The following is a 23,712-nucleotide window of genomic DNA, read 5'->3' as shown; positions in this document are numbered from 1 at the left end:
GGGTTGTGAATAAGGCAAAGGGCTACTTGAGAAAGATCTGTTTATGGAACAACTGCACTTGTCTCTACTGAAAAATCATTCTTAATAGTAATTACTGTACGCTTTACCATACCACTAACTTTCAATTATCAGTTCCTCTAACGGAAAGTACTAGTTACAAGTTTTGGAATAAAAAAACCCCACCACATTTAACCACTTTAAACAAATTGAAAGTAGAGAATCATAAAATACACAGACATTACTGCAGAGAACACAACTCCCCTTGATACTTGTTTCTCCCTCCCCTTGATAATACATATTTATCAAACTACAGGAAAAGATATTTGTGTTTTACATGCACGGGTTAATGGTAGTATCAGATACAGTGAAAGTCAAATGCTTACAATGCTCAATAGTTTGCTTACTTAAAAAAAAAAGGCATGGCAATGAATGACAAATACTTGTATGATTAAAATTAAATCAGATTTACAGTACAAAAAAGAAAAAAGATAGATGAAGACTTCCAGAAAAAAGCAAACGAACTTCTAAACAAGAATCAGATTCGTGGTGTTATAGAAAACCACAGAAAATGAAAATTTTGTCTTACCATGCTTTTGAAAAGGTGCCAGTCACCAAAATTCATGTTCATCTCCCGTTTTAGTTCTTCAGTGTTACACTGAGCCAAGACACGACCATTTATGTTTGCCTAAATAAAACAAGTAATACTATGTAACAAGTATTTAACCCTTAACAACATTGTAAATATGTCATAACAAAATTAAACACTTTTGAGAAGTCATCAGAAACTCTTATAAGGCTTTTTTTAGTTCTAATATTTAACCTGAAGCATATTTAAGTAATCTTTAAATAGCTTTTTAAATTTTATATTTCTTTTAAACAACAATGGCAAATTCCTGGTCAAATCTAAATTTTATGATCTAGCTAGGTAAAGAAGAGCTGGAGTGGCAACAAACTATCACCACCAAAAGAAAACTCATGTCACTTCAAGGAACTAGTAAAGTCTGTTCTTGAATATCCAAGGTACAAAACAAAAACAAAAAATATGCCTGAGGGAATTTTTTAAAATCAAATCTTATCCAACTTTGAGATCTGGAGCAGTTCTGGAACTGCTCACCAAACAGGCTGCTGACAGACGAAGGGAAAAAAAATATGGCACTTTATTTTCAGCTTGGTGTGTCCCTGTGCCTAGCGCAACATGTGCCCAGCGCAACATGTGCCCAGAAAAGGAGCTGCATCAATTTGACCCAGCTCACCTAACATCTGTATAGATCACACACTTCAGCAGGGCTTTTTGGTGCATACATCTAATAGCTGATTTATCTAATAGCTGATACAGACATTGAGCCACGTCAAATTAACACAACCCCTCTTCCAGTAAAGCGTCATTTTTTCCCCCATGTCTATCAGCGGCCACAAAGATTTTCTCTATATATAGATGTTTGAATGGAGTGGGCAACCCAAAGTTGGGCAGTGGGAGTGGGCAATACCAGAAAAAAAAAGATGTGACATGAGGGGAAAATGTAGGGCTGATAAAGAACAGGTAGTAAGAGAATAGGTGGAGCACAAGAAAGAAAAAAAGAAAATTGAATTTATAAATACTACTGTAACTACAGAACAAAATTGAACATGTTATAGACTGTAAAGCTAATCCAGAAAGAACAAATTACATACCTATGAGTAAATAATGTGCCTCCTATTTGGATAAAAAGGCATTTTATCCTTTAAAAAAAATTCTTTATAGTTATGTAGGGACATGACTTGCAGGACTTAGAAATTTTTGATTTTTCTATGTCAGAACAGAGCTGGCCTCAGCTTCACAACAACAGGTAAGTGACAGATTTCATCATAACTATTTGCAGGTGTTATGATGAAACACAGAGGAGTGGGCTGTGGAAGGAAGAAAACCGGGATCTTTTTCTATTTATCTGCAAAAATCCTCATTTCTATTTTTCCCCACAGCATTTCTCTACCATGACTAAAAAAAACCCAAAAAACCCAGTAATCACCCTATCTGGGGACAAAGAACACCTTTTGAGATTGAGCTTCTATCACGTACTCTAACTCACACACACGGCAGTTTAAGAAGTTAATTTTCCTAAATTAGTACTCTCCCCCAGGACATGTCATCACTGTTGTCAATCCCGCACGCTTGAGGATGATCACTCCCATGGGTCAAGTAAAGGGTTGAAGATGAGTCCGGTGATGGCTATTCATATATTTCAGGATGCAAAGAACATTTTTGTGTTTTGACCCCAATTTGAGGGATCCCCCTGGAAGCTGCTATCCAGTCAGGAAAGGTAAAGTGGGACATGTTTGGGGCACCTTTTCTAGCCCTCCCACATGTGTGATGAGCAGAGAGGACTGCTCAGTCACAACTGCAGCTGCCAAATCACCCACCCTCCTATCCCATACACTGAGGGTGAAACAACCATCTTACGACCACAGCCTGTGTATGGATCCATGACTAGGGACTCCCTGAAATTACTTTGTCTATCCCTGTCACCACTTGTCCATCGCTGCATGACTTCGTAGACTTTGGGTATTGGTATTGCTTTTCTAGTAGATGCTGGACCAGCAGGAGAAGCCTGTGCTTGTTTTTCGTGAGGAGGCTGCTGTGCATTGGCAGCTGCGTGAATTTTGGCGGAGGAGAAACCCATGTCCAGTGGCAAGGAGATCCAAGACAACTGGGGTTATTCTTCCACTGCAGCCTTCATCCACCTTTGCATCCTTTGAGATGTATGCCTTCAGCATCCGCCTGCTCCACCATTGAGGTCTTTGTGTTTTGTCAGATTATTCTTCATCTGATACTTCACCTTTGACCTTACCACCATGGGTGACCCTACCAGGAATACAAGATTCCCGACACTGTTGCTTTTAGGGTCATTAGTACATGCAAACCTCTCTACCTCATCAAGGTGGCAGTCCATGGAGAGGAAGGTAGGGCATGTATATACCAGTAGTTAGGCACAGGCTTGCATATGCATGCAACCAAAGACCCACTACATACAAGCTATGAACCTCTAAGCTCATAATGTTTCATAGTTGGTAGGGTTGGAAGGGACCTGAGCAGATCATCAAGTTCAGCCCCCTGCCATGGCAGGAAAAAGTACTGGGGTCAAACGACCCCGGCGAGGTGTTCATCTAACCTCCTCTTAAAGACACCCAGGGTAGGAGGCAGCACCACTTCGCTTGGAAGTTGGTTCCAGATCCTAGCCGCCCTGACAGTGAAGTAGCACCTCCTGATTTCTAGTCTGAATCTACCCTCTGCCAGCTTGTGACAATTATTTCTAGTCACTCCTGGTAGTGCTCGGGGGAACAGGGACTCCCCCAATGCCTGCTGGTCCCCTCTGACTAGTCTGTAATAGGCCACTAGATCCCCTGTCAGACTTCTCTTGTGGAGGCTGAACAGGTTCAAGTCCCTTAGCCTCTCCTCGTAGGGCCTGCCCCGCTGCCCCCTGATCATGCGGGTGGCCCTCCTCTGGATCATGTTGTCCACATCCCTCCTGAAGTGCGGCGCCCAGAACTGGATGCAGTACTCCAACTGCGGCCTGACCAGTGTTGCATAGAGGGGGAGGATCACCTCCTTGGACCTGCTTGAGATGCATCTGTGGATGCATGACAGGGTGTGGTTGGCCTTCCTGACCGCGTCCCCACACTGTCGGCCCACGTTCATTTTGGCACAAATAATGACTCCAAGTTCCTTTTCTGCCTCTGCACTGATGAGAAGGGAGTTCCCCAGCCTGTAGGTATGCTGCTGGTTCTTCCTCCCCAGGTGCAGCACCTTGCACTTGTCAGTGTTGAAACCTATCCTGTTCTCATTCGCCCACCCCTGTAACCTGTCTAGGTCCGACTGCAGCCTATTCCTCCCTTCTAGTGTACCCATTTCCCCCCACATCTTAGTGTCGTCTGAGAATTTGAACAGGGTGCTTTTTACCCCCTCGTCCAAGTCACTGATGAAGATGTTGGACAGTGCGGGTCCGAGGACTGAGCCCTGCAGAACCCCACTGCCCGCATCCCTGCAGGTCGAAAATGACCCGTCCACCACCAGTCTCTGGGTGCGGCCCTCCAGCCAGTTAGTGACCCATTTGACTGTGTAGGTGTCGACGCCACAGTCCCCTAGTTTTTTAATGAGAATGGGGGGAGAGACAGTGTTGAAGGCCTTCCTAAAGTCCAGAAAGACTACGTCCACTGGTCCAAGGATTTTGTGACCTGGCCATCAGGATGGTCTGACAGGACCTGCCTCTAATGAACCCATGTTGGTTGCCCCTAAGCATAACCTCCCCTGCTGGCCCCTCGCAGACATGTGCCAGGATAGTTCTCTCAAAAAGCTTCCCCAGGATCGAGGTAAGACTGACTGGCCTATAGCTTCCTTGGTCCTCCTTCCTCCCTTTTTTGAAAATGGGGACCACGTTGGCCCTTTTCCAGTCCTCTGGCACCACACCAGAGCACCACGAGTGCTCGTAAAACTGTAAAAACTTTTTGGGACCAGAAGTCCTGCCCCCTGAGCCCTGACTTTTGCCACCGGAAGCCCCATACCCTGACCTTTGCCACCAGAAGTCCCCCCCCTTGCACAACTTACCAGGTAGCAAGGGGTTGTGACCCCTCTAACACCTTGCCCCAGCAGTGGGGTTTCAGGGGCATCAGACCTGTCCTGGAACTTTGCCCCTACCTGTGCCAGCTGGTCCCAAAAGAAGGCAGCTCCGCCGCTGCTTCTGCTGGCCAGTGCCGACCCAGTCAGGCTCGTCCCGTCCCCAGCAGCACAAATGGGACAGACCCGTCCGGGTCTGCATCAACCAGGAAAGGTGGCATGCAGCTGAAGTTGGCTCCTCATGTGCTGCTGGGGATGGGAGCCTGGCCAGGTCTGCAGCAGCCAGCAGAAGCGGCGGCAGAGCTGTGTGCTGCTCAGGATGGGATGAGCCCGGCCGGAGCAGCAGGGGCTCAGCTGCACTTTCCCCCAGCCTGCACCAGTCAGTCCCGAGCGGCACATGGCTCCGCCGCTGCTTCTGCTGGCCGATGCGGACACGGCCAGGCTCGTCTCATCCCCAGCAACATGTGAGAAGCCAATTTCAGCTGAATGCCGCCTTTCCTGGTCGGTGCAGACCCAGCCGGGCTCCTCCCATCCCCAGGAGCATGCAGCTGAAGCCAGCTTCTCACATACTGCTGGGGATGGGAGGAGCCCGGCCGAGTTTGCACCGGCCAGCAGAAGCAGTGGAGGAGCTGTATGCCTCTTGGGATGGGACGAGCCCAGCCAGAGCGGCAGAGACCCAGCTGCACTTTCCCCCTGCCTATGCCGGTCAGTCCCAAGCAGCACATGGCTCCACCACCACTTCTGCTGGCCGGTGCAGATCCAGCCGGGCTCCTCATGTCCCCAGCAGCATGTGGAAAGCTGGTTTCAGCCACATGCTGCTCCGGATTGGATGGGCCCAGCTGGGTGTGCACTGGCCAGCAGAAGTGGCGGCGTGGCTGTGAGCTGCTTGGGACTGACAAGTGCAGGCAGGGGGAAAGTGCAGCTGAGCCCCTGCCGCTCCAGCTGGGCTCGTCCTGTCTCAAGCAGCACACAGCTCCGCCGCCACCTCTCCTCCCTGGCGCTGATTGGGCCAGAGCTGCAGCCCAGCTGCTGCTTCCCCTCCCCAGTGCTGGCCCAGCCCAACCCTACACAGCCTGAGCCTCACAGCATAGGAAAAGCCTGCCTAGCAGCCACTTTTCTGGGCTTACCTGTAGGGCAGGCCCTTTCCAGTCCTCTGCAGCAAAGCAGAACCCGGCCCAGACTGTTTCCTCTCACCAGTGCCACAGGCTCTGGCCCAGCTCCCCACCACCCCTCTCAAGCTGCAAACGTGGCCTGAGCCGGGGTGGGACGAGGCCAGCTGGGTCAGGCTGAGGTCAGGGTTGGTTGCCTCACAACCAGAACCCAAGAAAACAGCCTGAGGTGCTGCAGCCGGTGGCTAGTGCCACCGGAGGCTTTTAGAGAGGCAGCCACCATTACATGGGCTTTGAAGGGGTTCCACCAGCTGGAGGGAAGTGCTTGGTGGGCCGGATGAAGCCCGCAGGCCGTATTTTGCCCACCCATCTTAAAGAAGCAATGACAGACTACTTAAGTCCCTCAGTACACTCTGACTGCACTGGCAAAAATTTTACAATCTCTTCCAGGCCTTCTGCACTTTTACTCTCCCTCTCTTGCCCAGATACCAACTTACCTGTTGTTCACTGTTTAACCCATCACTTTCTTTAAGATCTACCCAAAGGTGTTTGTGGTAGGCATTAGAAATAGCTGTATCAATTATGAATTCAGAATAATCCTCTGCTAAGAAGTTGGTAAAGAAACAAAATATCAGCTGCAGCTCTAAACATCCAATTTTTCCTTTACTGGTCTAGGTTACTTAGGCTAGTTTTAAAAATACATTTTCCCTATGTAATGTAAGCTTGTATTTAAAAAGTGACATTACTTTTGAGCATAAGTGAACAGAAATATTCTAATATTCAATATTAGTAGATTTGTCATACAAGTTGTCAGTTAAATATCTTCCACATAAGCATGTTTGTACTTCAGTGTTATGATGAAGATGAATGAAATATAACGGATCACCTTTTTTATCGTTGCACAGTACTGAGAGAGCATATTCTGGTCCAGACCTTCTATCTGCTTCAGCTTTTCACATATGCTTTCCACTGTCATAGAGCTCAAAGATGCATGTGATCCTCCTGTGGCTGATCCTGTGATGGCTCCTGAGCCCTAAGCAAAGTGGGAAAAAAAAGTACATTTACAAAATGATTAAACAGTCAATATGCCTGGAGTTTAATATTATGCACTGAAGCAAATCAAATCATGGTCAACAACATGCCTTTTTAAAGATGAAGCTGAAACGCAAGAATACCACAGCACATCTGGTAAGTGCCAAATTATCTAAATATAATCTTGGGAAATATTAGTTTACATTAAATGAGACATGACTCAGATCTCGTTTATATTAGGGGGAAAAAGCACAGATTTAACACATGAATTAAAAACAATCAATTAACATATTAAAATGCACGTAACATTATAAAATTCTCATTCTTCCTGGCTACAGGCATGTGTCTTAAGCAGGGTGAAGGGAAACAAAGGTCAGTTTGGGAAGACAGAAGTCCAGAATCAAGGTTATATTCCCACATATCAAAAGCCTATCCAGTCCCAAATTTATAAGGTACTTCCTTGATGTGATGAAGACTCTCATAGTAGTACTCAGCCTCAGGTGGGACAAAGAAGAGTCTGTGCTTGAATACATAAGATTACAACTACAAAACAAAGGAAGCAACCAAACCATTAAAAACACAACTAACTGATGTTTATTTTCTCCTCTGAAAAATCTACATATTGATTATTTCTGTATCCCATTATAGATATTTAAAGTAAACAGTCTGCCTAGATTCCTATGTCACATCCAGCAGCTAGGTATCTGAGCATCTACCACACCTCAAGTTTTAGACACTTCTAATTATTAACTAATGCAAGGCAACCTGGAGAGTATCACTTAAATTACACGTTTTAGGAAATCTCTATGAAAAGTACTCACTACTTGACAATGCCAATCACTAGGATTCATTTTTTATTTAGACTAATACTTACCCTTTCATTGTTCTGTATGTGAGGTTCTTTTGCTCTTCCCATAAACTCTATGATTCCTATCTTTCTATCCTCTTCCATTCCAGGGAATCCCCACAAATCCCCTAAATCAATCTGCTACCAAAGACCGTACTCCTCACCCCGCACCCTGTACAAAGGACATTGTCTGCTTCTGTTTCCCATACTGGTAAGAGCTCCTCCACATCAGGGCTGGAGCTCTGTGTGTCCTCCCTGTTAACATTATTTCTTGGTCTCTCCTCCTTATAATGGGTTCTGAGGCTCCCATTTTTCCCATGCCAGGGGCTCAATATACTCTTCCCCTTGCCTTTCCCCATAAAAAGACCTCTGGCTGCACTCCTATATCCCCCTCACTCTATTTCCCTTGACAATACGTATATATTTTTGGAAAGTGATTGACTCAGATAATCTTCATTTTTAAATATATTGAGATGGCAAATAGAACAAAGATAGCTATCAACCACCTCTTCCACCTGTAGACAACAACAACAAAAGGTGACCAAAGCTGCTGCATCAGCTAACAAGATATAAAGGCCTCCAAATGTCCCTTATTTCCCCTCTTCTGCTGTTCAGATCTTCACTGAAATCAACAGGATTCTGCCCATCAAGGTCTAGAATATTCCCTGGAATTCTGGGACTGATCAGATTGTGACAGTCATTTTACATAAATGGACAAGGAGCAACAGCCTTAAATTGCAGCAAAGGAAATTTGGGGTAGATATTAGGAAGAACTTTCTCACTCTAAGGGCAGTTAAGCCCAGAAACAGGTACCGAGAGGCTTCCATTCTTGGAAATTTTGAAGAGCAGGTTAAACGAGTTTTGTTGTTCTCCAGTTTAAGTATTGTGTTTCTTTTATTGTAAACTGCCCTAAGCCTTACTGGGAAGGCTGGCATCCAAAGTGAATAAATAAATAATTAAACACTTGGTTGGCATGGTTTAGAATCAAAGAAAAGTAGGGTTGGGCTGAACCCTTGGAGGTGATCTAGTTGAACCCCTTGCCTGACGCAGGATGCTCCCTATCCAAACCATCTCATGCAAATCCTTGTCTAACCTATTATTAAAACTATGCCAGCAACCCTGTTATACAAATACAAGTTATGGCACCCTAACTTGTCACAGGTAAAGCAGAGGAACAACCATGTTCAGGAATGATCTACCTCAAACAGGGAGATGAACTAGATGGCCTTCTGAGTTCCCTTGCACCCTATTTTTCTATATATTTCTATGATACAAATACTGAAGTGCCTGATCTACACTATACCCCAGTATAACTATGAGGCAAACCTTCCTTATGGAAATACAAGTTATACTGGTAAAAGAGCAGGCAAGGCTCTCTGAGTTCTTGCTAAGAACTTCTTTTCCAACTACTCAGTGGGTCTAATAAAAGATATCACACCTAATCAAAGAAACTTGCCTGCCTAGGTCCTTAGACCAACACGGCTACAACCAAAAACCCAGCAACTGGTAAGAGTCCTTTTCCAGTACTTATGCTAAATAACAAGCAGAAAATAAGTATAAGAAGAGAACTAAAAGAAATAATTACTTGCGTCTGTGCTGGTGTTTTGCCACTGGAGGTAGGTCAGTTTGGAGTTTAGTCTTTTTGAGCTCAAAAGACAAAAATGTTTTGCCAGCACAGCATTTACATGGAAACTCTGCTGAACTTCAGGGGAAGACCCCATTGTGTTTGGCCACAAGATTCAGAATAACTGCAGCCAAACTTGTGGCCAACTCAAGAAAACAAGAAATTCATGACACACAAACAAATGAACATATTTATTTATTCTTCTTTCCCATAAAAAAATTCAACATCAAATTTATTTCTGCATACTGAATGGAAAAAGGATTTCAAAATATTGTAACTTGTTCTAAAAAGCTAATAAAACAATGTAAAAATATCAGGTAAATTGAGAAAATACAAAGAACTTTACTGACCACACTCTCTTGCAAGTAGAATTAAAAGTGCAATTTAAAAGTAAATATTATATAGCACAACTTCAGTGATGAAATATAAATAAGGTCATTGAATAATTCTGAATGTTCATATTTTGGATAATCAATGCAATTAAAAGTTAGGGTTATGATTGTACTTTGGCTGGCATGCAGAAATAGATAACTGTAGCTTAACCATATATCTACGTTAAATCCGCTTGGCTATATGCAAATACTGGATGAAGCATGATTGAGTACAGTCATCAGTTCAATATAATGAGACTACTGAATTTCTTTCTTTGTAGCTTACTATAAACAAAAGAACAGCAGACAACAACCCATATAATTTAGAATTTCAGAGCAGGTCATAGTTCTTACATAATCCTGAAAGGATTTTTGTCCTTACCTTTCCTATAAAATGATTTTCTGTTTTTGACATTATGACCCAACACACATGGAAAGTTAATCCTGAGGCCTTAGAGACTATCCAAAACCTTTGGATAATCATAGGTAATCTGTTAGTTAAAAAGAGGGTTCAGCCCTTTGGAGCTTCCTCCGAAGCTCCATAGAACTAAAGATAAATGCCTGCAAAGCTCTCATATTTTGCTGATGTAGGAACCTTCTTTGGCTTAACTTCTGTAAAACTCAGCTGCACTGGACTGGAATCTATGAACTCTGCTTAGGATGGGGGTGAGAGGGTATGGAGAGAGAGAGAGAGCAAGCAAGAGAGAGGGAGGACAAGTGAGGGAGCATGCATGCGAACATAAAGCAAGCAGGATGAGACACGTATCTGAAGAACAAAACGGGTAGAGCACATCCCTGTAAGTCTAGTTATTTCAGATATCCTGCAGAGTGCTATCCTATTAACTTTACATCTACCTGACCTCCCAAGCTCTAATACATGGAATTTAGGTTTTAGCACTGCAGAACTCCTGAACTGCACATAGCTCAAACTGAACTCCCGTTGGGAAATTACAAAAGAACTACACTCCTCCAAAGCCTGGGGACACAGTGCCATACATATAAGAAAATATAGGGGTTCTCTCCAATGTTTCTATTTAATTACTTCACTCTCAGTGGTGTTTGTTCCTTAAGTGGTAATATAACTTAAAAGACTGAAGAGAAGAAACGGATAAGAAAACACCAATATCATCCTAAAAAGTATAATAATTTTACCTTTAGAAGGGAATAAATCCTCATACACTCCAGGGCATGTTTAATATTAGGAAGAAACTTCATATTGAGGGGTTTTTCAACTCCTATCCATATGATGATGGAGGAAGGTTACATGTAGAGGTGCACCGATACATCAGTCCATATTGTATCGACACCAATAAAAGGAAAATTGACGTTATCAGAAATAGGCATTTTTTGGCTGATAATGTCGCTGATAAATGTCATATGCTTGGGCACAGCTGCACCATGCACGTAGCCAGCCTGGCAAACTTGGAGAGCAAAGTTCGGCTGGTAAGTCTGTTGAGGGGAGAAGGAAGAGGCGGGGATCAAGTAACTAGGGGTGCACTGATAAAGATTTTTTGGGCCGATGCCAACAGTCAATTATTAATGAGCCATATCAGCCGATACTGATCTGATTGCCAATCTGCAAGCCTGGCAGCTTGGAAAGCAGTGTCTGGCTGGTAAGTCTGTTGGGGGGAAGGGATTGGGGGGGAGGGGGGGACGGGACACAGATCGAGGCCCCCATGGTGAAGGAGGGAGTGGGGCTCGGGCAGGTGCTGCCCAGCCAGGGTGGGGCGGGGCACTGGACAGAGCTGCGAGAGGCTCATCTGGGGGTGCTGAGAGGGGGTGAGGCCCTAACTGCTATGCACACCCATGGGGGAGGCATATACGTGGGGTGAGGGCAGGCTGCCACCATTCTGTGCATGGGATGAAGGCAGGTTGTTGTTGTGGGATGGGGCATTCGGTCGGGGCTGTGCTCAGGGTGGGAGGACCGTCGGAGGGGCTAGCCCCACTGCCACCAGCCCCAAATGCAACCCTGGCCCAACCCCCCTTCCAGGAAGAGCCAGGTGGCACCCCTGACCCAGTGCAGTAGCAACCTGCCCACACCCTGTGCAGAGCTCTAGGGGGCACATGCCCCCCATGCCTCCCACGGGGGTGTGCACAGCAGCGGGAGCCACCCTGCCCATGGCCCCCTAACAAGCCGTTCACAGCTGTCCAGCACCCTGCCCTGCCTGGGCAGTGCCTGCCCCAGCCCCAGCCTCGTCATGGGGGCCTTGATCTACCCTCCATCCCCACATCCCTTCCCCCCACCCCAACAGATTTACCAGCCAGACACTGTTTTCCAAGCTGCCAGGCTTGCAGATTGGCAATCAGATCAGTATCGGCTGATATGGCTCATTAATAATTGACTGTTGGCATCAGCCCAAAAAATCTTTATCAGTGCACCCCTAGTTACTTGATCCCTAGTTACATGGATTGCTGGTCTGCTCTGTTTTGATATTCATATCCTCCTCAACAATATACTTCTTGAAAAGGATAGAAGAAAATATAGAAAAGGTGTTGTGGGCATATGGTGTAGTACCTAGAATATTTTGCATTTGTTGAAATATTGGTATTCCTTTCTTAGAAAATCCTTAATTTTTCCATACTTAACTTCCATAAATCACTTCTATGTACTCAACCTTCTTTTTCTTCTACTTACTATATAAGTCTGTCTTAAAAACATCTTAGGATACCCATTGAGAGAATCACTTAAAGCCCACCTTGTTACCTTGATTTAATTTTAAAATGTCCAAAAGTAATAAAAACTGTCAAGGTAAATAACAGCATTCTGAATAATTTTATGTGTTTTTAACAATGCTGTCATTCCACCATTCACAACTTTTTAAAACGTATCTGGCTGCATTTTTCAAATGGATCTTCTTTCTTACATGCCATTTACCAACAACAACATTTTTGTAATTCAATAAACAAGAGATGCTGAAAAGAACAAAGTAGGTTAGTACAGCCACAATCATAATTTACTGGTCAACTCGCATTGTAACAGTCTTTGTGAAGGAAAAACACGGTTAAAGTGACTATGGTATGGGACTGCTAAAGTAGATGCTGCAACAAGAGGGTTTCAACAGCTTACCTATTGTGAACCAGTCACATACAGGATTTGTACTTTACCACAATATGAATACCAAATGAATAAAACAAAACAGTTTTCGGTTTTAAACAATAAAATATAAAACTGTGTTAGGGTTTAACAGGCAGTTTTGTTTTAAATCACCAATATATTTTAACAGTCAAGAACAAGTTATTATTTCTACATGCGTTAGGAGTTAATTTAGAAAAGACATTTTTCCTATACAAAAATTACATAGAAACAAAATGCTAAAATATTTATTTTTATTAAAGTATGAACTGTATGAAGCAGATGCACATTAATCCTCATCATTCTTTATAAAATGCAATGCCAAAAGAATAAGTAATGTAATTGCTTCAGGGACACTGTTGTCATGTAAGTGAATTAAAACTGTACTTGAACTGACAGATTTTTCACCTTAGTGGTTTTGTTAAGGATGCTTAGAGAACATTAGCCTGAAAAGTATTTGCCATGCAAAAGCTAAAAGTAGCTTGTCAAAACAAACCTCAAGGAGAGTAATGAGCATTAGTTTACAGACAGCCCAGCATGAAGTGCCAGTATGATAGCTTCTGCAATGACTATAAAATAAGTGAGCAACAATTCACAGAAAGTGGCAGTACCTGTCTCTGTTTGTTTAACCCAGATTTACACAGCTTTGAAAAAGGGACAAAACAGAAGGAAGAGAGACAGTCTTAAAGCAAAATATCAGAAGTATTTCAAAAAAATATAAGCTGACATTCATGTAAGTCTCATCAATACATAAAAATAGCTTCATCATACAAAGATGCTGTACTGAGATTTTTCATGCTGCAATGTAACATTTAAAGTTAGTTATGCGTGATGCATTACAACTGTATAACCATATATTAAATGCATTTCAAAACATTTTCTGCAAGTAGCTGTTCTTTATAAACTTGTAAAAAGACAGAAAACTTACTGAGTTTAATACATTAACATAGAAGAAAAGACTTAATTAAATTTACTATGAGAAATCCTGGTTTTCAGCTTAAAATTTCTTTGCCATTTCAAATTTTGGTTAAAGCTTCATTTACCAAATAATTTCATTTTTATATCTAAGCAAGCAAAAGAGAACTGAAAATATAGATAAAAAAAAATATGGTTAAATCAGTTATCCAAAGTATGTCAGCGTTACATTAAAAACTGCCAAAAGAAAAGAGAAGAGCAGAGCAGAACTTCCCATAATATATCTGTTTTCATTTTTAGATCTTTAAGAAAACACTTAAATTTTTCAAGTGTATGCAGGGCTTATGTACAGTACATGCACAGGACTGTATTTGTGTTCCTCCAGTTAATGTATTTAATTTAATACAATATGGAAAACACATGCAAAACAATATGACTGCGTCATGGCATGCTACATCCCAATAAATGCTCAAACTGCCTTACTTATCACAAATAATCTTTACTAACAGTAATCGATTTTAGATGGGTATTAGTACATGCTATGAAACAGGTCTTATTAAAATTGCAATCAGATGGAAATTCTTCAGATTGGGCAGAAGTCGCATCTGTTTCAGGATACAATTTTATTTTCTGTTTTGTTTATTTTTTATTTATTTCCAACTGACTGCTTACCTACGTAGTCAGATTTTAGAATCGTTAAAGGATATTAATTTTCTTGGGACGAAGATAGCTTGGAGGCTCCAAAGTAAAAAAGGGTAATGTTCTATAGGACTCTTTTGCACTTACTGATCGCATAGTTTCAACTGATTTCACTGGTAAAGGATTCAGCTCTTAATTAGTTAATTTGCTACAGAGAACTAGCATCAAGACTGTAGGGAAGTTTAACTTTATTTACTGTCTACTCTAGAAAACCATCTAGGCCATGAGCTGAAATATGAGATCTCAGCCAATATAAAATCTTGAAAAGGAAGGGAATAGGAGCACCCAAGCAAACCAGTTCCCTTCATACTCAAGACTTCTCGTAGCAGTTGTTTGTGAGCTGTTTCCTCTTCACTGTTCCTATGCACGTAATCAGAGTAGAATTCCATTACAAAGTTTAAAGTAGAAGTAAAATGCTATGCATTTATGTGATTTAACCACTTAAGCAATAAATAGATTACCAATGTAAACAACAAGTCAAAAATTGGGACTGATACTGCGTTATGCAGTGTGTGTGTATGCACGCACGCATGTGTGGTATGCACACACGTGTGTGTAAATTATATATTTATCAGATATGCATATACGACTTTATGCTTTGACTGCTTGGAATGTACCCAGTACTGCATAATAAAATGGGGAAAAAAAAACTAGTCCCAATGCTGATCTTACACCGTTTTTACATCCATGTAGGTTCACTAATTTTGAATAAACTCTCTTTGATTTATACTGATGTGAGAAAGATCAGAGTTGGCTCTTATTAAAATCTGAGACTTCTAAAACTGGTGATCTCTGCTGAGAATGATGCAACTCCATTACTGTCAAGTGTGAGAAGACATTGTTCAACCTTCCCCAAAGAGCTCTGCCAATTGACAGCAATTTTGATCCATATAAAAATTAATCCTCCTGAGGATAACAGCTTCTTGCATTAACCAAAGAGGGTTGTTAAAATGCAAATCAAAAGGCACTTCTCTCCCTGCTATCTAGAATTGAATAACCACAACACCTCTAGTCCCCTGCTGGTCTCAAATCAAGATTGAGCTTTCATCCTTGTGTTGTGGCACCAATTAGATCTTCTAACCAGTCACAGTAATTTGTATTAATTAAAAATTTCATATGGATTTTTAGTAGGCTGCACTGCTTTGCATGCATAGATCCATGTATTAAGGAATACGTAAAAGCTATTATCATATACAGAGGCAATAATTCATGGATTAAGTACTCTCTAAGTAGTTGAATGAAATTATTAGCTATAGTTATCCACAAAATGATGGGCACAGAAGTACCCCAAACACTTCTGTTAAGACTAATATTTTTGAAGTTGCCATCCTGTACTACCACTGGATACATAAAAACAATTCCCTTCCCCTCCATCATTAATGGAAAACAAACACTGTGGATAATACTGCTCCCTTCCACAGAAACTCCAACCAGAAAGTCAGCAAGTTTAGTAATTTAAGACAGGGGAATCTCCAGAGGTTTGTAGACCAGAGGCACAGTATCTATGTCCCCCACCCCACAGAATTGATCAAGCAAAAGCCCCATGGGTGGGGGACAAACTGTGGTTCCTGCTCCACTCAGCTCTTGAGCATGAGTAGCAAAGTCCCCACCTGCTCCCAGTCTCCAGCGTAAGGAATGAGAGGGGAACATCAGGCTGCTGTTCCTCCCCTTGTCCCCCCCCCTACCCCCCAAATCAGGATGACTGTTTTCAAGAAAGTGTAGGAGCATTTCCCCATTGCTCAACTCCCTCCTGGTCCTTAGGAAGAGTCAAACCACAGGGAAGTGTACAGGCATAGAATCTCGTGGGAGTGACTGCTATTGGGTTAGAGATGTGTTATTTTTCTCCCAGAATTGCCATTTCTGTTCCAAGAGAAACCATATAGTTTTTACCAGAACTGTGATTCTCTCAGTAGAAATGTGTGTGTATGTGGCCTCAGAATACATATTTTTACTATGCCTTTAACTGTGCACTGTTGATCACAAGTTTCAGAACACAATGATATTTTATCATGTGCTGCAGAATGTAGGTACAATAGCCCGAGTTAAAGAATGAGAACCAGTTCCAATAAAATCCTTAATTTGTTATTTTAATCCAGGTTTGGTTTCTACTGCTTTAACTAAATTCTGGTGTTCTTGTCATTTTTTATTACGCAACAATGGGAATAATATTTTAGGCAAGCCTTTTCCGGTTAAAATAAAGGACAAGCTTAAAGTCGTACCTAGGCAGTGAAGTCAACAAGCTATAGGTATTAAGAGAATGGGCAAAACAATGTTAACATCTTTGCTTTGGGAGTGACTTAAAACTTCCATTTTGTGACTTGGCAGTGACTTAAAAATTCCACAGTCAGAAGTTAATATAACCACATAAATATTAATACAAAGATGTAGGTCTGATGTAATAAAATAAATGCTAGAGGTGCATGACACACCTTAGCATACTGTCTCTAGAACAGGACTATGATCTATATACACTGTTATCATCTTCATATAAAATTGCCTTAAGCTATGTTAGCTACAGAAGCTTTATGCCACAATATATACAAATAAGGAGCAGGATGGGATATCTAAATAAAGCAGAAAAAGGGTGGGAGTCAGCTACTCAGATGCTAAAAACTAAGTCACAAATGCCAATTGCTGTTCTACACTCTGTCCAGCTAAAATACTGTAGTCTCAGCTGCAGGCTCTATATTCCATAGCTAGTGGGACAGGCAGCAGGAGACTAGGGGAAAATAAAACGGTAGGTTTCTATAAGTAACATATTAGCTCTCAAATTCATTCACAATCTACATTAGTGTTCAACTATTCTAACTACTTGCCCACCAAGCCACTGATGCAGTGTTAGTGAACTGCAGTTATGATTAATGCAGACTCATTACTGCTGAAGAAGCAATGAGATGCTAAATTTCCACACCACATGACTACTCATTTACCATTGAGGGGTCTGTGGGTGAAGAAAGCCCCTCATCGGCATCCTCCTTGATAACATCCTAACAACAACAAAATATTACGTTTTGGGTAAAATTATTAAGGTCTCAACAAAATTATTAAATAAACAAAGGAGAATGAGTATAATAGTAATATATCATTAAACAGAAACATTTGTTTTTCTGAAGTGATTAAAAAAAGACTTAAAATCCCTTACTAGCTTTGCCCAAGGGCATCAATATTCAAGAATTAAAGTGATTGACAAATGAGCCTTTTATTTTCTTATTCTGCCTAGGTTCTTCATTCTTTTTTGAACACCAATTTATATCAGCAAAATATGAAATACGTTATAAAGGGAACTTTTTTAGCTTAGTCTTCTAGGAAAACATGCCTATATTCTTGTTTAAAATGTATCTATATGATATATTTAGAAATCACATATAATTACTACTGATGTATACTGTATGATAATCATAAAATGTATTTTGTTTTAGTTCAGATTAAAATAATATTTTTTTTATAATTTATTAATTAAAAGCAAAACTTATTCTTTGGCTTTCTGATTTTAAAAGTGCAACAACATGACTTTTTGCCTCCTAGCCTTTGATGTTTATCTGCATATAGTAAATAAAAATTCATATATAAATCATATACATATATATGTTTATTTACAATAATTAACAGGTGCCAATATATATCACCATACCACTAAGTCACATGTTATTTACAGTACCAGAAAATGATTGTTTTCACTAAAACACCATCCTGCCAATCTTGTGTGCCATCAGATAGTATATTAATCTTGCTGGTTTTATAGTAGAATTACCCATCTATGAGATATTTGTTAAAAGTAAAAAACAAAATACATTTTAAAATTTCATATTGGCTGTAGCTTAATTTCTTAACGCTATTTATGAAATACTGTTTGAATGTTTATAGTATAGTTAACAATGTAATAGTACTCACTATACTTATCTAGGTTAGTAGTTAAGTTATCCTTCAAAATACTTACTAGGCCATTGTTCTGATCCCTGGACAAACTCGTTTTTAGTGGTGGACGTGAGATGAGATGAGAACTGCCAGGGTAATACCTTGGCATGTAAACATATGGGGCAAAGAATGGCTATGGAAAAAACGTAACAAAAAAGGCACAAACAATTACACAAATCAAATGTAATTATAAAAAAAAAAAAGTTATTTCAACAAAATACAATCTCTAGTTAACAACAAATTTAATAAAGTAAAAATGGTAAATGCTAAAAGCCCTACTTATGTACCAGAGGTCGTGCAAAAGCTTCAGGGTTTGTTTTTCAAAATCCCTCAGAATTGTCCTCACTCTGCTTCCATTCAAGCCAATGGCAGTTTTAGCATTGACTTTAATGAGGAAAGAGGCAGGCAGTTAGCCACAAGTCTCAAATCAAGCAGAATGCAGGGCAGGGTGGCACCTTGGAGACTAAATGGTTTATAGAGGCATACACTTTTTTAGGCAATAACTGACTTTGCCAGATGCTAGCTTTGTTGATACTATCTAATGAAGCAGGCCTAATGAAGCAGCCTACAAACTCTTGTGCCTCTCTGAACTAGTTAGTCTCTAAGGTGCTACCCTGCTCTGCTTTTAATGGGGAAGATAAGTAGCTGAATGCTTTTGTAAAAAAAATAAACAACTAAAATCACATATCAATTTCTGTAAGATGGTGGAAAAGGATTAAAAAATTACCTTGCCCTTAATCATTACACAGCTGTTAAGCCCATAATTACAACTAAGAACTTGCTACAATGTATACAACTTCATCACCTTCAGTAGCAAGTTATAAATAAAATGAGATATATGGTGTATGTGAAGAATTTTGAATACATGCTACTGCAATCAATTTTTTTTCATTTTAGTTACAGAACTAGACATTAGGGATGCTATTTTTGAGTTTAAGTGCATTGATATTATTATGTCAATTCTTAATTTTATGGTTGTGTTTTTCATTTTTTCTTTTTCTTTCAAGTACAGTTTGGTATTATTCAGTAATCTGGTATTCTGATACAGCAATTTAGGTATGTGTAAAATACAGAATCCTACAAATAGTCATATAGAAGACAGGTAAAAACTGTTTTAACCTGGTGATATTTGTTTTAACCTGTGAATATAATTGTAATTGTGAAGCCTGCACATTTAATGTGTTGTTTTAGCACAATTTTAAATATTTTACACACTGACATATCTTTAAAATGACTACTTTCAGTTCTTGTCTTCTCAGTTCTCTAATCATGTGAATTAGTAATACTTGTTCAAATTAAACAGATTAAAAACCATCTACCTTTAGTTTCCAAGAAAAGTAGACTTGGACATCAAATGTTCTTTTTCCTTTGTTTCATATACAATATATAAAGTCTTACTTTACATGCAGATATTTTTAAAAGAACTTACCCTATCATAGATGTTCCCTGTCCACACCACAATATTTATACAGATCTATACTATTTGGCCTGTATACCTGCACATGACAAGATTTTGCATGTTTTATAACATAACATTCAGAGTACAGCAAACCACAATTATCACCTTTTTGGGGCAGGCAGCATAACATTTGCCAACATTTTGCCCGTCAGTGCAATCACTAAAGATGAATTTTTTTTCTAAATATTCAGGAAACGCTATGAGATGAAACAGTCTCGCTTCCATGCATTTCAATATGAATGAAATGATGACTGAATAATTTATGCAAAAAACTTAGGCCACAGACAAGCATTATGTTTCTACCAGAAGCATCACCATTCTTCTAGTAGAAACCACAAGCATATAAATGTTCATGCTGTTTCTCCTGGAGCAAAAATGGCAGTTCCAAGAGAAAAAGAATCCAATTCCAACTGGGTAGAAGTTGCTCCTGGGAGAGTTTCTCCTTGGAGAATGGACACTTGTACACTTCCTGCCACTCAACTCCTTCTGGGGGCCAAGAGTTGTCAAGTCATAGAGAAAGACTTCCATGCCTTCCAAAGAAGATGCTGGGGGCGCAGCTGCTCCTGACCCTCCTGTAGACCAGGAATGGAGGGAGAGGAGAGGTAGCCAACTGTTCCCCACCAGCTCTTCACATACCAAGGACTCCAGTGTGAGAAATGGACAGGGGTCCTGCAGCACTGCTCTGTCTGCTCAACTCCCCTCGTCTAGAAACCAAGTAAGGTAATTTATCCTAGTCTAGAAATAGGCTGATCTTCACATGTGGGACTCTGGTGTGAGGAGCAGGCAGGAGCTTTGCCTTTAGGCTCTAGTCCCCCTGGAAATAGGAAGAGTAGAGCAGCCACTGTTCCCCATGCTTTCCCCAGACCAGGATCATCCTTGTGGGAAGGCACAAGGACTAGGGGAGAAAAGGGTGCTTGCAGGCTGAACACCTATACTGGTCCCTCTCCCAGAATTATTTCTAGGAGTGGAAAATTTGTACACAGCCTTAAATGACTCCATTGCTTCAGTGGCCTGCTCTCTGGAATCTCTCTTACATTTACATGGTAGAGAATTCATATATACTTCTAATGTGGGAAGACACGTGTCATGTGCTGGTACAGCCATTAATGTTACAATCATATGTAACAACAGTTTCAAACTGAAAATATTAGTCTCCCCTCACTTTCAGCTGCCTTCTTTTACTGGATTAATTTCTCTCATTGGATTAATTAATCCAGAGAAAAATAGTCTTCTTGTTAAATACTAGAAAATTGTTCCCAAACCATTTTAATTCCCCCCCCCCCCAACACTTTAGGACAAAGAGCAAGGGAGGGCCTTAAAGCTCCTAATTATTAGTAGATAATTGACAAAAGTATCTTGAATAAATTCTATTCCATTTGCCAAATGACTCCTAGGATACTCCCTTATTGGAACAGAAGCAATTCTTCAAAGATTTTCAGAATAATTTTATTTCTTGAATGGAGAAATGCTGAAGGTTTAGCCTTCATTAAAATAACCTAGCCATCTCAAATGATATGGACAACTTCTGGTAGTAAAAAGATGTCTCAGTTGAGGCAGGCATGACTGTCCTGGGGTCTGACTTGCATACAAACAGGCACAGCTTAGTCATTTACACAGTGCCCTTTCAACTTGCATCATTGCTCTTCTCCTAGTAGGCAGCAAGCCTGGACTTGTCCCTGGAATGACACATCATAAAGCTACAGATGCACATGGCTTGGGAAATGTATCACTCATACTTCAGAGGGACTTGAAGCAGAACAACAGACATGCACAGCTGTAGGATCTCAGGACACAAAGCTTTCTCCCAGTATTAATGTAGTGCATGTGGGTTCAAAAGCCATCTTGCAAAAGGGCTTGTTTCTCTTCTCTCCATAGAAGGTCTGGTGCCAGAGACCTCTTGCTATTCTTGGTGATCAACCTACAAACTGGTCAAAAAATGGTCTAACTCACCATAGTCTATAAATATTTGGAGAATTTTACTGCTTATGGCTGTAATTTGCCCTGTGCGACTACTGCCTGGGCTCAGGTATTTTATTACTTCATCTCCATGGAAATCTTTTTGCTCTAGATATGTAATTTACCAACTCAGCTTTTGTTTTAAAAAAAGCGCGGGGGGGGGTCACTAATTTCTTAATATAAGCGAACTAGAGATAAATATGGAGACAAGATAGAAGCATAAGTATTTCTGAATCAAAAAATAATGGAATTTTGTTTTTCAGGTTCACAATCAGCTTGTAAACGATGGATCAAAGATATGATGGTAATCTGCTTCCAATCATCTCAGTAAAGTCTCCATGTCCTGTCATGTGAAACCCAAGGAATCTATCACAACATAGCACAAAATTCAACAGTTCTGCCATAGCATTTGCCATCTCGCTACAAGCCTGATCCCCAACACAATTCTCCTCATCAGATGATTACACAGCATCCTCTCTGCATCATCCTATGAAAATGGTCAGAGAATCAGGTCTGGAGTCCAGCTTATAGCCAGAGAACTACTAGACTAGAAGTATACAGTGGCAGGCTGTTTGTTAGGTGTGCAGCAGCTGAGGCCCAGGATGCCAAAATGAAGAGCCTGCATCAGAAATTGTTCAGAGTATGCTATAAAAAGTACATGGGACCCTTGGTCTGTCTTGGAAACCTGTGATGTTATGGCGGCCCACTTTCTGTTAATCATCTCTATTCTTTAAAATCATATTCTTGGGAATACTGGAGAAATGAAAACGGTTTGTTCATGTTATGAAAATGAAAAGAGGGCCTTCAAAGTAGCCTCTACATCCAGTGCAAATAATTTCCCATTATTATAATTGTTTCACCACTTCCACTGACATTAGAAAGGTTAAATAAAATTTAAAGTTTATACTATATAGTACTCTAAACCTTGTCATGTGCAGTAATGCAGACACAAAAGAGTAGCATTTTACTTACTCACCTTTAAACAGAGTTGATACAGGACTTGAGTCTAATAGTCCATGCAATACATGTTTTTGCGAACCTTTGTGTTACAACCAAGAATAATGTTAAGGTTATCTTCAGCAGAGCACTAAAGTGGATCCAGACATGAAAAACAATTTTCCAAATGAGAATTTAAAAGGTACTGTGTAGACTGCACTATGCCCTCCTGCTTAACACACAGAACAGAAAAGAACTTTATTTTTAGTTTGGCTTTTTGTTTGCTTTTAACATAATTTTTACAGTCACGTTTCATTATTTAAAATAAGTTTCATTATTTAAAACTGAAGTTGTATGTTGTATACTAGAGTAGCAGATAAAGGTTTTAATCATGTCCTGAGTACTTGGATTCTGTAAAAATTGAATGAACTATGCCCTCCAAGAATATGAAACCAAATTAATTTCTGGGTGGAGCCCAAATTTTGAACAGATGGTTTTAACTTCAAGTAACCTCTTAAAAGTTAAATAAGTGGTTCTGAGGCTTCACCTACCTGTAATTTTCATATACTGACAGGCTTTTAAAAATGTTGATACAAAATATACTAACTGAAAAATTCAAATCACGGTAAATATGGGCTTTATCTTACAAACATCAAACAGTTATTTTTGCAAATCAAAGTTTTCAAAAATAATGTATTTAATACTATTTACACTATATTTTTGCTATAAAAGCAAACTATTTCACTTAATTTCAAAATGAACCATATACAGAATTGTTCCTATTTAGGTTCATACATCAGTAGCATAATTTGTTTGGGTGGAGGGAAGCAGGGTGTGACCGAGGCACTAACCCTGGGGGAGCACCAGAATGGCAGGAAGCCTGTATCGCCACCACAGCTCATGGAGAGGGAGCTTGCACAGAGGAAGCAAAAGTCTATCCTGCCCCAGCCTGCAGGAAGAGGTAAATGCTCCTCTTCCCCCTACTGTACCACTTTAGGCACCAAAATTTAAAGTTATCCTCTGTTATACACTATTGTTAAATGATTAAAAAACATGTAGTTAATGCAAACCATGTCAATTCCCTTAAACCAGCTCAACACTGGCATTAAACACAGACAATTAAAAAACCTGTAACAAAAAACAAAAAAGATGGATAGTCGGATCCAGACTGTCACCTGACATAACCAC

At 40.5% G+C, this 23,712-nt stretch overlaps 1 protein-coding gene across 2 annotated transcripts in view; it reads right to left on the bottom strand.

Moving 5' to 3' along the window:
• Nucleotides 1-23,712, bottom strand: part of KIDINS220 (kinase D interacting substrate 220) — a 128,214-nt gene that overhangs the window by 5,712 nt on the left and 98,790 nt on the right. Inside the window, exons 25-27 of one of the 2 annotated variants that reach the window (XM_014597319.3) lie at nt 18,196-18,306; nt 6,584-6,730; nt 587-685 (exon numbers count right to left, since the gene is read on the bottom strand). In XM_014597319.3, the coding sequence (XP_014452805.1) occupies nt 587-685; nt 6,584-6,730; nt 18,196-18,306 (357 nt within the window). The remainder of the gene's footprint in view (nt 1-586; nt 686-6,583; nt 6,731-18,195; nt 18,307-23,712) is intronic. The other variant, XM_019492695.2, reaches the window with a different exon arrangement.

The sequence above is a fragment of the Alligator mississippiensis genome, chromosome 1, assembly GCF_030867095.1.
Source record: "Alligator mississippiensis isolate rAllMis1 chromosome 1, rAllMis1, whole genome shotgun sequence".
Lineage (NCBI taxonomy): Eukaryota > Metazoa > Chordata > Crocodylia > Alligatoridae > Alligator > Alligator mississippiensis.
The sequence above is the reverse complement of the archived record's forward strand: the minus strand, read 5'-3'. Positions and strand labels throughout refer to the sequence as shown.